Source organism: Cebus imitator, unplaced genomic scaffold, assembly GCF_001604975.1.
Source record: "Cebus imitator isolate Cc_AM_T3 unplaced genomic scaffold, Cebus_imitator-1.0 Scaffold172, whole genome shotgun sequence".
NCBI classification, from domain to species: Eukaryota; Metazoa; Chordata; class Mammalia; order Primates; family Cebidae; genus Cebus; species Cebus imitator.
This window is the reverse complement of record NW_016107487.1, coordinates 2,641,493-2,657,728: the sequence shown is the minus strand read 5'-3', so window position 1 is coordinate 2,657,728 and position 16,236 is coordinate 2,641,493. Positions and strand designations below refer to the sequence as shown.

The 16,236-nt window shown below is 48.6% G+C and overlaps 1 protein-coding gene across 3 annotated transcripts in view; it reads right to left on the bottom strand.

Annotated features, from left to right (window-relative positions):
• Nucleotides 1-16,236, bottom strand: part of THADA (THADA armadillo repeat containing) — a 365,800-nt gene that overhangs the window by 34,268 nt on the left and 315,296 nt on the right. For 2 of the 3 annotated variants that reach the window (XM_017544859.2, XM_017544860.2), the window contains exon 37: nucleotides 15,758-15,889. The exons of the other annotated variant lie outside the window; for it this stretch is intronic. In XM_017544859.2, the coding sequence (XP_017400348.1) occupies nucleotides 15,758-15,889 (132 nt within the window). The remainder of the gene's footprint in view (nucleotides 1-15,757; nucleotides 15,890-16,236) is intronic. 3 annotated transcript variants of the gene reach the window in all.

Genomic DNA, 16,236 nt, shown 5'->3' with positions numbered 1-16,236 from the left:
CATGCATTAGCTAATTTTCCTCATGCTCTCCCTCCCCCATCTCACCCCTCAACAGTACAGCTAAGCCTTTCATTATAAATACCACCCCGTCTCCCCAAATCTCCCCACCCACCAAATCCACCACTCTAAAATAACAACAGTGGGTTTTTAGTTCCCTGAGACTGAAATTATTTTCCCCCATATGCTGAGCCAGCTAGCCCTTAGACAGGCAAACCTGCCCTTACTCTCACCTTCTTCCCTGGTTCTAGCTGGCTATGTCATGGGGCACCTTGCCTGCTGGGGACTGATTTTTTTTTAAGTCTGTGATTTTGGGGGAGTGGATGTTGTGAAACAGAGTGAAAAAGAAATTGAAGACTGAATGTAGTGAAGTTTTCCCTACCCCTACATGTGAATAGACTTGCTGATAGAAGCAGCTTTTTCATTTTTCTCTTTTTTTTTTTTTCTTTTAAAGATGGAGTTTCACACTTGTTACCCAGGCTGGAGTGTAATGGCACGATCTCAGCCCACTGCAACCTCCCCCCTCCTGGGGATTCTCCTGCCTCAACCACCAGAGAGGCTGGGATTACAGGTGCCACCACACCCGGCTAATTTTGTATTTTTAGTAGAGACGGGGTTTCTCCATGTTGGTCAGGCTGGTCTCAAATTCCCAACTTCAGGTGATCTGCCTGCCTCGGCCTCCCAAAGTGGTGGGATTACAGGCGTGAGCCATCCCCACCTGGCCAGAAGTAGGTTTTTCAAAGATGAAAAGCAATCTAAGACTTGTGGACAAGACTGTTCGAAGAGACTCAGTGCTGTTTGTAGCCAAGGTGGAAATTTCAGATTCCTACATCTATTCTGGATTGGGAGAAAGGAAGGGAAGGGAGGAGCGTGGGGGGAAAAGAGAGCACGAGGATAGAGGGCAGGGTTAGAAGGGGCTGGGGCAAAACACAGGAAGGTCAGCACTTTGGAAGATTTCTTGCAGCCATCTCTAAGTTCTACAGTACTGTGAATATGACAATTTCCAGCAAATGGTGGCGACAGAAACAAATGAATCCACTTTGCTGGCACTGTTTTTCCCTAAGTGCCATTCTGCACACACTTTCAGCAGGTTGGAAGGGAGATGGGACCCAGCACTGCATATTGGAGAGGAACGAACATTTTATCTGAAACTGGGAATTCTGCTTCTACAGGTTCTGACCCCTCACTGTGTGCTTGGGAAGCCACCAGAAAAAGATTCCTGCTAGTTTCTCAGAGTCAAATCTAAAATATTTGGCCAGAAGCTTGCTTGTGGTTCGATCAATCTCTTACAGCAACTCCTGCCAATTCCATCCATCCCCAAAGGCCAGGGGTGGGGGCGGGGGCACTGAAAGGCGGCTGGGAGTGGCCTGACCCTGAGCATCTGCACAACCTGCTGGGCTTGCGGGTGCTGAGCCAACATTTTTGAGTGTATATTTTAAAACCACAGCTTCAAAGTATAAAAATAGTGTGAAAAATAAAAACAGGACTCACAATCAGAGCCTCAATCACTCTGCTGGTTAGAGAGGTTAGAGAAATAATACAATTTGAGTAATGAAGCTGAAAACTTTAAGAGTATTCGTTCCCAGACTCCGGCCGAGCCCTTCCCTAAGTGCTTAAGGCAGCTCGGCTCCCACTTAAAACGTCTGTTATCACTCCTGTCTCCCCAGGGGAGTTATTTATGAAGAAGCTTTCCCAGCCAGCCTGCAAAGCAAGGCATCTCTAACAGGGGCCGGGCAGGCAGGAGGAGCTCGGTGAGAAGCCCACAGACGCTGTCCGATCCTACTTCTCCAAACATGCCCAAGCTGTAACTCAAAACCTGAAAACAACCCGAATCCTTTTCCAAATACAAACCCAACCTCTTCTGTCAGGTTCTATATATTTTCCTGACTCCATTCCTCTACCCGGACCCACTCCACAGCAGAAACCAATTTTCTTAAGAGAGTGGGTTCTTGGCAGTTTTCTTCCTAAGTGTTCTCATTTGGAACAGATTAAGCGGGTGGGGATGATGATCTGATTTTTTTTTTTTTTTTAACTTTTGGGAAAAAAACCCACACACTTGAGAGTCTGAAGCAGAACCACCACTATGTTTTATGAGTGGCCCTTAAAAGGGGAATTTCATTTTCTGCTGTGATGGGACTGGGTTGCTTGGGGAGCCCCACTCGCCCAATCTAACCTGACCCTACAGGCTCATCAATGGGGCCCGTGGGCCTCCCAGAGGCTGAGCAGGGACTGACTGAAGCGAAGCTGGCCTCCTCAAACCCCAGGTCCAAACCCAGGCTGTGCTACAGAAGCAATAGGGCAGCCTGCCGTGAGCCACTCTAGAATGTAACTCTGCTGTGATGAAGGCCTTGGCCCTTAAAAAGCTCAGTGTGGGTGAGAGAAGGAGACTCCTGAGAAGGAACAATGTAAGAGCTACAGTATGGATCTGACTCAAGGAGAGACACAAAGACCAGAAAGGCTTTGTGGGAAAGGAGGGCCCAGGGCTGGGCCTCGTAGAATCGGGACACTTAGCCAGGTTGAGCGGCACAGGGAGGACCTGCACGCGCAAGCACAGTGGTGGAGCAGCAGCATGTGCAGAAAGAGCCACACTAAGGCCCCTCCTCTCCACTCGCCCATTCCCACTCCTTCTGAGTGTGGCGCCCTCCCTCCCGCCCGTGCTCCATTTTTAAAAATATCTACTAAGTGTATTCTTCCTCCCCAGCCCCTCTCAATGAAAAAGTTATCTTTCTAGTAAATTCTTGCTATGGGTAACACAACTGCAAAGCAGTGGGCTGATTTCCTAATGAAGTTTCTGTATATTGGGTCATGTGTGTGGTCCTAAGAGATGGAACAGGGATCAGCAACCAAACTTACCAAGTTAGTGAGAATGTTTAGAAAAGAATTCTTGGTACTGATGGTTACTTCCTTTTGTTATAAAATTCACCACGTGAGTTGCTAACAGAAAAAATGATTAGGATGTAAGTAAAGGAAGGTCTGTCGATTGCAGGTGGCATACCACCTGAGAGGTGGACTCCCAACAGTTCAGGAGCAGGTGCTCTATCTCATTCATCCCTGTGTCCCCAGCTGTTAGTGCACATGCACGCAGCACTTCCCAGAACCTTAGCGATTAGGACCTGATAAAAATAAGACGATGGCAAATTGCGGGAAGTAAAGATCCTATCTCCCAAAACCCAGTCTTCCCTCCTTACATAGAAATGGGCTTTTTAGCTGAGTGTGCATCCATGTAGCTCAACACACGAAATCTGAGCCTCTCTGGCTGAAACCTGTGGAAGGTGACAAGGGCCTGGCTGAGGAGACCCATAGAATTGGTGCATGTGACTTCCAGGCTGGCCCTTCCCTCCTGCCTTCCTGCTCACTGGATTGTGGACGTGGCAGTGGAGCTGGCACTGCCATCTTGGGCCACGTGAGGGATGGTGTGTCGAAAATGGCAGAGCACCAAGAAAGAAGGTGTGGGCCCCGAATTATGTTGACCATCACACCAGTCTACTGAGTGTTCTGTGTGAGGAATAAATAAGCTACTGACTTGTTGAAGCCACTATTAACTTGGTTCTTTCTGTTACAGATGCCAAATCTACACCCAGACTAAAACACCCACCGTTTCATGCTTGAAACCCCAGAAAATACTTCAGAAAGTCCACTTCAAGATATGCCCCAGACTGAGAGCCCTGATTGTACTCCAGTAACTTCAGACTTCAGCTGGAGGCGGGGAGGCAGAGAGGGGGAAAGGAAGGAGGGGGAGAGGGAGACGACAAGCTGCTGTCAAGGCCAATTCTTTGTTTTTGATTCCCACATGCTGTTCTCTGCCTCTGCTCCTGTATGTAGATCAGCCTCACAAGAAATTCACTTCTGACAAACGCAATTACTGAAGTACAGCAAGGATTCCCTGGCCATTCTGACATTCAGGGAGGCATTTCTTACTTTTAGCTCATCACAGTGCATCAGTGAACAGGTCAGAGCACATCTCTCGAATGCCATTCTCCTCCTGACGCTCATCTAGACATTCGCATCCACACTGGGGCTGTGTACTCTTTACAGATACTCTGAAAGGCACACAGATTCCCAACACATCATTCCATCTCAGCGTCCACACCCTGCCCCATGCGTGCAGAGAAAAACCCTCGCTGTACCAGCCTGCCACCACCAGAGCCACTCTCCATTCTGCTCTTCTGCCCGTGAGAGGTCTTGCCATGGATGCTGTTGTAATAAAAGGGAGCAGCAAACACAAGGAAGCCCAGGCTTTTGCCCTCCACCGAGCAGCCTCTGGGAGATGTGAGAACAGAGCTGGAGAGTTTGGTGAGGAGGATGAGGGCTTCCCAGGTCTCTGATGTCACCCTTTATGCTTCCTTGGATAACAGTAGGATGATGAGGAAGCAGGAGCCACCATGGCTGGTGAGGAGGCCTCTCCTGGGCCCCACCCCTGCCCTGCACAACTTCAAGGGCAGCAGTGTCATGACAGCCTGGGTCTGACCTTCATCTGGCTGTCGGGATGGAAGAAGTCTGTGGCTGAGTGAACTCAAAAGGGCAAAGGGCAGGTGCCAGCACTGGCTGGGGTGCTCAGGAGGAGTGCTCCTGATGGAGTCAGGCCCGAAGCTGGGGCTGGGGGGAGGGCTGCCGGCCAGCAGGCTCTTAGTCATCCTCACCAAACCAGGGGTGAATGATAAGGGGGGGGCACATCTTGCCACCCCTGACAGAGCAGTGACCCTAACACCTGAAACTGGCTTAGGTACAGAAAGGAAGCCTGCTCGTCACAGTGAAAAGGGAAATCCTGCTGAGGGCCTTGCTGAGGAAAGCGACAGTTCCTGAGGAAAAGGAAAGCACACAAGAGGAGCATCGGGGCCGCAAGCTGGAGAAGGGAGATCACCAGGCACGGGCTCACGCTGCCCAACACGGAAGACAATGCCCTGCCAGCCGCGGCAGCGCCAGATGGCCTAAGCCTCAAACGGAGGCTTATCGTCACCCACAGGGGTCAGTCACCTTGGCCAGCGAGCTCGGCTTTCAGGAGCAGCAGGAGTCGGACGAAACGATGCAAAAATGACCCTCATTTCCTCGAAAGGAGCCTGTCGTTGTCTCTCTGGGGCTTAGTCACAGGGAGGCCACGGAAACAATTCCATCACCCCAGCAACCAGGCCCAGCCAGGGTACTCACAGGCACTCGCGCCTGCCTAGCGGATCGAAGACGGGAGCATTAGTTTGCACCTGCTTTTGCACATCATGGGAGCTGGCTGCCAGTGACGCATTTGCTGAGACGCAGGTGAATGTCAGGGGGCCCCAGCCCTCTGAACAGCAACTGATGGCACATACAATTTGGAGTGCGGCAACTGGAGCCCTGCCGTGCCCACCCACTGCAGCGGCAGGAATGGGGGTGGAGGTACAGACGATGGCCTACCTTGATCCAATCTCTCTTTTGAGGGAATACATGAGAAAACGGATAAGTGGCTCCCACATAACTATCTTCATTCAAAAGCCTTTCCCCTCACCCTCCGCCAGGTCACAGGGGGTTAGGACTGCAATTCCTAGCCTTGGTGTTTCCTCCCCTGCAGCCCCACTGACAATACTGAGGAACACCCAGCCAGCCAGGGAGAGGCCCAGAGAGGCCCAGGCAGCAGAATCCTGGCTGACTCAGGGCGTGGTTTGATTGCTGACTGCTGAGACATGCGTGGTTTCACAGAACGCTTTGTTCTTCCCACCCCAGTGTTGCTGGAGTTCCTCCAAGCCCTCTTCTCAAGACAGTGTTCCATCTTCTCTGCCCTAACCCTGCACCACCCCATCTCACTGCTGCCAGCTTCTCTCTACCCCAAGGGTCTGGATGCTATTCAGGTGGGCATCCCTACATTTCTGTCACTTCCTCTGTATAAATCAAGGCTTGGGGGACAGTAGAGAGGTGCTATCCTGGGCCTCAGGAGTCTGTGTTTTAGACCTCGTTTTTCTACTCATTATGTGACACTGGGGAAACCATTTACCTTTCCTGGGCTTCAGTGTGCACGTCAGTTAAGTCAGCGCTCTAAAACCCTGGAGTCTTGGGATTCCCTCCCTCTAGGAGGGGCGTGGAGAACAGGAACAGCAGCAGGAGGCCCTTCTGTCTCCTGTTGCATCTGCCTTCCACTCCCTTTCCCCAAGGCATACTCTGTTATCTCAGCTCTGGTCCCCAACCCATTTTCTTATGCTCTTGACCCCAGTGTCTTCTTTCAAACATGACAGTGAGTTTAGAAGACCTTCAGTGCATCCCTTTTTCTTAACTCCTGGGTTCTAAACTAGATGCTAGGTTTGGACTCCTTTCCCTGTCTCAGAGAGGCTCTGAGAGGGCAAGGCCTCTGTCACCACAGGGGCTGGAGCTCCAATTCTGGCTCTGACACTGATCTGCCTTGGGACTTTGGACCCATACCTTCAACTCTCTGAAATTCTGCATATTTACATTGAAAGTTGAGGAAGTAGGTCCCTATGGCTGCGGCCACTCAGAAGGCTCAGGTGGGAGGATCCCTTCAGCCCAAGGGTTCAAGGCGGCAGTGAGCTATAATCGTGCGGGTGAACAGCCACTTGTTCTCCAGCCAGAGTGGCACAGTTAGACCCCACCTCTAAAAACATAAAAATATAAATAAAATGGAGGGAATAATGAAGTATCTCATAGTATTGTGAGGATCAAAGGGGGTAAAATGAAACAGGAGCATCAAGAGGGAGGTGACGAGGTTCTTCCCCTCCACCCCCTCCCCACCCCAGCCTGCTCAGAGTGGGAAAGAGAGGCAGATAGGGCTCTGGGAGGAAGGGGCCACCTCCCCTAGGCCTTCCAGGTCGATGTATGCAGGCTTGGTCCTGGTCCCCCACCTGGGACATGCATGAGCAACTGATAAGTATCCCCCTGCTGGACAGTTTCCAGGGCCAGCCCTGTGCTAGGCATGTGGGCCCCTACGGATGAAACTTGCTCAAGGAATTCCATCCTGCATGATTCAGTATGGAATGACGAGGGATGGGATGGAGTTAATCCAGGATTTTCCACAGTGTCCAGTCTTAGTAGATGCTCCATCAGTTCTTCATCAGCTGTTGAATTAATGTCTCTAGAAGAGGTGAGGACTAAGGCAGGTGATTTAATCTGCTATAACAAGAAAATGCAGTGACCTCAGGACAATTTCATAACACAGAATCCAAACAGCTCCCTCACCAGGTAGATTCCAAAAACACTAAGCTTCTTTAGGGTTTAACTACTTTGATAGATGCATTTCTCGATTCATTCATTCAATGGATCATCAAACAGTGATTCTTACTGAGCATTTATTTTGAGCCAGGTTCTGGGAATATAGCAGCAAACAAACAAGACAAAAACCCTACTGCCTTGGAACTGTTTTTTTTTTTAGATAGATTTTTGTTCTTTTGCCCAGGCTGGAGTAGAGAGTGGTGCAATCTCAGCTCACTGCAACCCCCATCCCCCGGGTTCAAGTGATTCTTCTGCCTCAGCACCCCAAGTAGCTGGCATTACAGGCATGCGTAACCATGCCCAGCTCATTTTTGTAATTTTAGTAGAGAGGGAGTTCCACCATGTTAGCCAGGCTGGTCTCGAACTCCTGACCTCAGGTGATCCACTCGCGTTGGCCTCCCAGAGTGTGAGGATTATAGGCATGAGCCACTGCGCCTGGTCTCTTTTGGAACTTGTATTCGGGTGGAGAGAAAAAAAATCAATAAATAAAATTATGCAGAGAATTAAACCAGTGGGGTGAGTGATAGCAAATGACTGATTACTGTAGTCTGAGGCCAAGGCAGGGCCTCTGTGGAGATGACACTGAGGCTGAGATTGGAATGACATAAAGGAGTCAGCCATGAGGGACAAGGGAACAATATTCCAAGCAGAGGGAGCAGCTACTACAAAGGCCCTGAGTTTGGAATGAGCTTGGGAGTTGGAAAACAAGGCTGGAGTGGCTACAGGAGGGAAAGGGGAGGAGTGGTATGGGCTGGACTATGTAGACTCTGTATATTACTTTAGGAGGCGGGGTTTTACCCAGATTAAGATGGGAAGCTGAGAGAGAGTTCTGAGCAGGAGGGCAGGATCATCTGTTTTACTCCTGAAGAAGCGAACCTGAACTGCAGTGAACAAGAGTAGCGGCAGGAAGACCAGGCTGTAGAAGTCCAGGGAGAGATGGTGGTGGCTTGGACTAGCACATGAAACAAACCTGGTAGACAGGCACTTTATAAGTATTTAATGAATGAATGAATGTCCTTGATCTGACCACTTATCTCATACTTAAACAGTAACAAAAATCTGTAGACTATCTTAGGTAGGAGTAAGAGAAGGGGTCAGAAAACAATTCAGAGTTTGGTTTCGTTTTTTTTTTTGAGACAGGCTCTCACTCTATCACCCAGTCCAGAGTGCAGTGGCATGATCATAGCTCACTTAGCCTTGACCTTCTGGGCTCAAGTGATCCTCCCACACCTCAGTCTCCTCAGTAGCTGGAACCACGGGCATGCATCACTACACTTGGCTAATTTTTAAATTTTTTTGTAGAGATGAGGTCTCCCCATGTTGCCCATGCTGGTTTTGAACTCAAGTGATCTGGCTGCCCCAGCCTCCCAAAGTGCTAGGATTACAGGTATGTGCCACTGTGCCTAGCCTCAATTTAGAATTTTCAAATAGACACATATAAATGATGGATGGCCAGGCTTGGTGGCTCATGCTTGTAATGTCAGCATTTTGGGAGGCCAAGGCAGGCAGATCACTTGAGGTCAGGAGCTCAAGATCAGCCTAGCCAACACGGTGAAACTTCATCTCTACTAAAATTACCAAAATTGCCGGGTGTGGTAATGCATACTTGTAATTCCAGCTACTAGGGAGGCTGAGATTGGAGAATCACTTGAACTTGAGAGGTAGAGGTTGCAGTGAGCTGAGATGGCAACACTCTCCAGCCTGGGTGACAGAGAGAGACTCTGTCTCTCAAAAAAAAAAAAAAAAAAAAAAAAAAAAAAAAAAAAAAAAAAAAAAAAAAAAAAAAAAAAAAAAAAAAAAAAAAAAAAAGGCTGGGTGCAGTAGCTCACCCCTGTAATAACAGCACTTTGAAAGGCCGAGGCAGGTGGACCACCTGAGGTCAGAAGTTTGAGAGAAGCCTGGCCAACATGGCAAAATCCTGTCTCTACTAAAAATACAAAAATTAGCTGGGCATGGTGATGTGTGCCTGCAATCCCAGCTGCTCAGGAGGCTGAGGCAGGAGAATCACTTGAACCCGGGAGATGGAGGTTGCAGTGAGCCAACATTGCACCACTGCACTCCCTGCACTCCCGCTTGGGTAACAAGAGTGAAACTCCGTCTCAAAAGAAAAAAAGAAATGATGGAAGCAAATACGTTAAACTTGTCTGAAGAGGAATTTAGGCCAGGCTTGGAGATAGGTAGGAGGATATAGTCTAGTAAAGTGATTCTTAACTTTTTGGGGTCATTCTTCTTTAGAAAAAGGTACTTGATACATGTATAAAATTGAGTCTGGGGCCAGGCTCTGGCAACAGAGCAGAAGGGCCACTCTGAAGACAATCTATCCGAGTCGATTTGAAAGAGCCTACTGGAAGACAGAGGGAGAAGGGAGACAGTGCTTGCGAAGCCCTTCCAGGGCCTGACCCTGTGATCTGGCAGGATCCAAAAAAAGCACAGGGCCTGTGCGGGTCTGAGACTGGTGGGCAGCCTTAGAGGTTCTGGAGGTGGAGCCATCTGTGACTCAGTGTGAAGTCCCACAGGCCCGGGGCTTTGCTGACTGTGCTGTCTCACGCTGTGGGGACACTGGAAAATGTCACAGTGACCCAGGCCTCCCTATCTCTCCTCTCAGGCTTCCCTCCCTGTTTGCTCAAGGGTCAGGGCATATGAGAAGCGTTCGAACTTTCATGCTGGCTCATGGGCTCTGTGTGGGTGATGACGGTGCACACATGTATATATGTGTATGTGGAATGGGAATGCATTTTTGGTGAAATTGAGCAGATGTTGGTTTTTTCCTTCTTTGCCTTACCCTGGCTACATGGCTGTTTGGACTCACAACCTGACAACGCCACTTGCCTACTGCTCCATTCTCTAACCTCTGAGTCTCATTCTTCTATATCTCGTTCCTACTTCCCCTCTGCCACGTCCCTGCTAAACACCTGCGTCATGGTGACTACAGGTCACCATGCCAAGCACAGGAGGCTCCTTCGGTGTCTCCCAGGTAACCCAGGGCCATGGTCCCTGTAGCCCCAGGCTGGCTCTCTAGTCCTGTGGTCTGAGACCCAGACTTCAGAGGTAAGAGTAAGGAGGAACCAGATACTACAGGCCTGCAAACTCAGCCTGGCAGACCCAGACAGTGAGAGACTCAGAAAGGCTGCCACCCTAGTTGGCATGAATCAGTGAAAACCACTGCCCTTGAGCTGGTTCTAGCAGGGAGGGTCTGCCTGCTTGTTCTGGAGCTTTCTTATTTCAAAGCGTATTCTCATGCTTCTTTCACCACCTGACTGGTGAGAGATCAATCCATTAACAGAAATTGAGTGCCCACTGTGTACCTAATAGAAGACAGTCTCTAAGTTCATGAGAGCTAGTTAGGAAGAGAGAGCTAAAGCACAGGAAAGAGGAAATGACAAAAGCGTAGAAAGCAAAGCCTCTGGGATGATACAAGAACCAAATGCTGCAGCAGTTCAGGGAAAGGGGAGATCCCGGAGGGCAGGGGTGTTGTCGAGGTGAGATTTAATGCATTTCCACTAAACGTCCATATTAGGCAGGAGGAACAGAAGTTTTATATGACTTTTTGTGGGCAAGAGGCCTGCTAGGAGAGAGGAAACAGAACTACAGGGAGCCAGGACTTCGAGAAAAAAAGTCCCAGCTAATCTGCCTGCCTGCCTACCCGCTACCCCCTTTAAAGGTCTTACATATTTTTTTTCATAAGCAAGTTTCTAACAAGAAGTCATCTGTCTTGAACTGAAACACCGACAACATACATGAGATCTGGTACCCCTTAAAATTCCTTGTTCAGTGCCTTGTCTTATCCTGTATCAACTCAAAAAGAAACTGTTTTTGTTGTTTATTTTGTTGCAGAAACTGTTTTTTTTTTTTTTTTTTTTTAGTTTTTTAGACGGAGTCTTGCTCTGTCATCCAGGTTTGAGTGCAGTGGTGCGATCTTGGCTCACTGCATTACTGCAAAAACTCTGCTTCCAGGGTTCAAACAATTCTCCTGCCTTAGCCTCCCAAGTAACTGGGACTACGGATGTGCACCACCATGCCCAGCTAATTTTTGTATTTTTATTAGAGATGGGGTTTCACCATGATGGCCAGGCTGGTCTTGAACTCCTGACCTCGGTGATCCGCCCATCTCAGCCTCCCAAAGTGCTGGGATTACAGGCGTGAGCCACCGTGCCTGGCCAGAAACTGTTTTGTGAGCCCCACAAATGGAGATAGGAATGGGAGCAGGCCATCTGAATTAGGTGGCCAACACTGGCTGAAGCTCAAAGAGAAAGAGAGGGAGATCTCGTGCCAGGAAAAGCAAGGAGCTTGAGGGCAGTTGAGAAAGCCAGCCCCCTGCCTGTCCTGTCCCCATGGCCCACCCAGCTCCCAGAGGCCCCTGGCTTCTGCTAAGTGGAACATACGGGTGTCCGCCTGGGGACCTCCTGATCTAGCCATCCTTAAGCCCGTCCTGGAGTCCTTCAGTCTAACTCTCTGCAGCATTTCAAGCTAAATCACACCAGATACCTTGCATCAGAGTGAAAGAGCTCTACAAAAAGAAAAGACTCAAATACCCCTGGCTTGTAGAAAAGGCTATGGAAGAACCCCAGTCACTGGATTCTATCTTCTAAATATCTTTTTTACCTTCTCTGCCTCCAAAGGCAGCTTCACAAATTTGTACCTTCATGGGTTCCTCCTCTGCGGCTCTCACCCAGAACTCTGCCTAACTCAATAAATGCCGGGATTTAAAGTTAAGTATTGTCCAGGTGGCTTTTTCCCACACAGAGGCCCTTGTTCAAATGAAATCTAACATTGAATCCCAGATGTGGTATATAAAACACATCTGAGTGGGCCACTTGGTGGAAGCAGGTGGGGAGCTGCAGAGACAGTCTTGAGCATCTCCTGCTCTTGCATTAGAGCTCTTTCCAGAGCATTTCAAAGCCTGAAGTTAGAGCAGAGAAAGGAGGAAGGCAGAGCCTTGCCCGGAATCCGGCCCATACATTTTTTTTTTTTTAAATCCTAGCTGCAAATTTCAATCCCTTACTCTTATGTCCTGGAAATGTCATTTCTTCCATTCCTTTCTGCAGGCTCCATGATTGGTACAGAGTGGGGAGGGGGGGACAGAGAAGATCCTGCTGCTGGGGCTCGCTTAAGTCCATACTTCTAAGGGCTGAGGGTGCTTCAGATATTGCAGGGAGAGAGCTGTTAACATGCTGTGAGTTTCATGCTTCCCTATGCAGCGTGAAGCATGTGCAGGAGATTCCAGCAGGCAAAATAGGGAATAAGAAATCCATTCTCAGGAGGGCCAGCTAAGCACGGTATTTTCTCCAAGCTTTCTAGAATCATGAACGATTTCAAATCTAGACCTAAAGCCAACCATGCAAAAGGGTATGTTAGGGTGAGGAAGTCTGAACGACTGCATTTAATGCTTGCCTCTTCTGCAGGTTCCAGAAAGTGCCCCTAGGGACGAATAACAAGCTCTGTTAAGGAGCACTGGAGACCCTAGGATAGCTGTGCTGCGTTCTGAAGAAGCAGGACAGAACCCAGACAGTTCATTCTGTTCCCACAGCAGATAAAGGTCTCCTTTGGCCCTCTCCATTTCCACTGTCGATCTCTCCAAGGCCTAAGGAATACTTTGTCCTGGATCACAGTGACTTGTGGCCTCTGAGTGCCTTTCCCGATTTCCTGGTACTTTCACTTCCTGGAATGCCACAGTCTGACTTCATCAGTGCCAGAGGCATGTCTCAGTAGATCCCCCTGAACACCTCATAGGTTTGAAACCTTGAAGTCACCTCACACTTTCCCTTCTCTCCTACCTCCCATAGCAGCAGTCCCCCTGTTGAGATTACCCAACCCCCAACCAGCACTCCCACACATCAGTCCTCTCCTCTCCATCCCATCCCCACCGAGAGCAGCTGGGAGGGACTGTCGCTGCCCAGCCCCCAGCTGATTTCCCTGCCCCGCAATCTCCCTCACTCAGCCCCAGCCCTGGCCCATCTCACACACGGCTGCCAGAGACTCTGAAAACATGTTTCTGGTAACATCGGTCTCCTCTGAGTGCCTTCGCACCTCATTCCTGCTTTAAACCCTCTCCAGGTTCCCATCACCTGCAGGAGGTCGGCGGGTTAGCACTGAGTCATCCCACAAGCGGGTACCCCTGCCTTGCTCAGTTCATTTCCTGCTTCTCTTCCTTGCCTGGCCTGAGCCTGTGTTCTGACCACAAAAATCCACTCACTGCTGTCCAATCAGCATCTGGGTTCTCCCGAACTACAGGCTTTGGCTCCAACTGCTCTTTCTGCACTGACTGTTCTGCTCTCATTTGTGTCACATCTCTCCCTTCCCTTGCGCCCACTCCACTCTCCAGACCCTTTCCAGAGAGACCCCACAGAACGCATCTCCTACTTCCCCAAGCTCCTCCGGCAGGCTGCTAGGAGATAGTCAGAGCAGAGCTCTGTCTGAATCCAGCCCTCACTGACAGGTGAGATCTCAGAGGTGTGGAGCTCTCATGTTGTATTTCTTTCTTCGGAGGAAAACTGAGAATTAACTTTAATTTTTTCATTGTAATTTTAACTTCTCAAAAAAGACATTAAATATTAACACAACTTAATAAATAATATTATCTTACTGTGGCATTTAGTCAACCACTGATTTGGGGACAAAAGAAACAACATGTGCTTTAAAGGTAGTCAAGATTCCATGGTAATTAACTTGGAACACCAAAGAGTAAAACATCAGCAGTGTATTCCACAAAATCCTTGTATGCTGAAGGAATGTGAAGTTACCACTAGTGCTTCATATCCTTGAGAGATGGTAAAACAAGACAACATTGTTCTTTTTTTTTTGAGAAGAAGTCTTGCTCTGTCATCCAGGCTGGAGTGCAGTGGCACAATCTCGACTCACTGCAACCTATGCCTCCTGGGTTCAAGCGATTCTCTTGCCTCAGCCTCCTGAGTAGCTGGGATTACAGGTGCCTCCACCATACCCCAAAATACAGCTAAGTTTTGCATTTTTAGTAGAGACAGGGTTTCACCATGTTGGCCAGGCTGGTCTTGAATTCTAACTGCAAGTGATTCACCTGCCTTGGCCTCCCAAAGTGCTGGGATTACAGGTGTGAGCCACTGCGCCTAGCCTAAAACAAGACAATATTGTTCTGATGCATCAGTTGCCTAACTTCTGATTAAAGCAAAAAATCAGGGTGATTTTCAGTCCTCAGCTACTTTTCAGTCTAAAGAAAAAGATATTTTATGCTTAAGAAAATCAAGTGGGGTGGGGTCCAGAATCTATTGAGGATTATATTCCAACAAATGTTTACAGAGTACTCGTTGGGCATTCTGCGTGTCCTAAGCAAAAGCTGCAATTGGAAAAAGGAATAAATTGCCAGTTGCAGATTTCAGCTCTTGGGGAAGTCTGTAGATTGGGGGCCGAGGGGAACCTGCTTGCGGCTCCTTCCAAATGCTGTCCTGCTGAGAGGAAAAGCTGATCTCAGCGAAACCTGCCCTGGTGTGCTATCACTGAGGGATTATTCAAAAACCAGCTTCTTCCATACAGGCAAATAAATTCACAGAGACCATTATGACTGAGGATTCAGCTCCTGGAGGGTTCACCCATCTGGGGAGGCCTCCAGGGAACACAGTGCTGTGTCCTGCCTTGGCAAGCAGCCATAGTAACTGATGAGGGGCCTTGCATCAGTTACAAAGGATCTCTGGCCTCCTCTTCTCTCATTCTGCTATTAAGGTGAACTTCTTTGCTTAGCTTTGATCTCTTGCCTCAAAACGATGTTCTTGCTTCTCATTGGGATGACTGATCCAGAGATCTTTCCTGACACCCAGCCCCAAGTCCAGAGAGCCCAAGTCCACTAAAGCAGGCACCCTCCCAGATGGCTGCTTGTCCAGAGGTGTGACCTTGCTTCTACTCCATCTGCCCCGTCTCTTCCATCCAGCAGCCCATTCTCTACCCACAGCCTGAGTTCCTTTTTGCTTTTGTAGCATTTGCTATTACGTGCACATGACCCCGAACCTGGGGTTGTAACTGCCTACACTGTGGCTCTGACCTCAGAACTACCCATCTAGACTGCTCTTTCTTCCACTCCCCTCCTGCCTCCTGGGTTCATGTCATTGTCAAATGAGCAGCCAGGGCACAAAGTAGAGAGACTTAACTTACACATAATTATCAGTCACTTTCTGTCACATATGAAATCTCACACAGGAACAAAATGATGGTTTTGTGATTCTTGAGTTACGGAACCACAGAGATAACAGAGATGGCCTTATTTAAAACGGATGGCAATGTAACTAGCAAAAGATCTAACAGTTTATTAAATTTCTACCTTTAAAAATATTTTTTCTTTAGCATGTTCTAGAGTAGGGGTCAGCAAACTATGGCTAGCATATCCAATCTGGAAAGCTGCCTTTCTTTTTTTTTTAAGGAAAATTTTACTGGAACACAGTCATGCCCATTTGTTTACCTATTGTTTGTGGCTTTCCCACTAAAATGGCAGAGTTGAGACAGAGACCAAATGACCAAGAATGTCTAAAACACTATCTGGCTCATTACGGAAAAGCGTGCCAACCCCTGTCCCACAGCAATAAGGCAATGCGAAAGGATAAGAACAAGGTACCTGTTGACTGGCAGGTATTTTCTTGCGACATGGCAGTTGTCACAATTTCCGTGGCTGCGTCTCTAACAGCTTGCTCCTCACTCTGCAGAAGGGTAAGGACACACTTCCAGAGAGCAAGTGTATCCTGCAACTCTAAGAAGACCAAAAGGAATCTGAATTACGTAGAATGCAATTAACAGGCAGGTGCAAATACTGCTTCAAATCCCTGGTGGAAGAGAGGAGCACTGAATGAGGTACAGCTATTCCTTTTTTTCTGGGTATAAGAAGAGAGAATGTTAGACAAACATTGGCAAAGAGAGGATCCTAAGGGGCAGATTTGAAATGTTTTTTTTGGGAGTGAGGAGGTAGGCTTTCTGGAGGCAACCAGCTCTAGGCAAGGCCTCCAGAAGGTGCTACCCAGCTGAGAAAGACCCTGTGCCCTGCTCTCCTAGGTGAGTCCCAATTCTCTAGAAGAAAACTTTATGCATGAGACTGCTTTG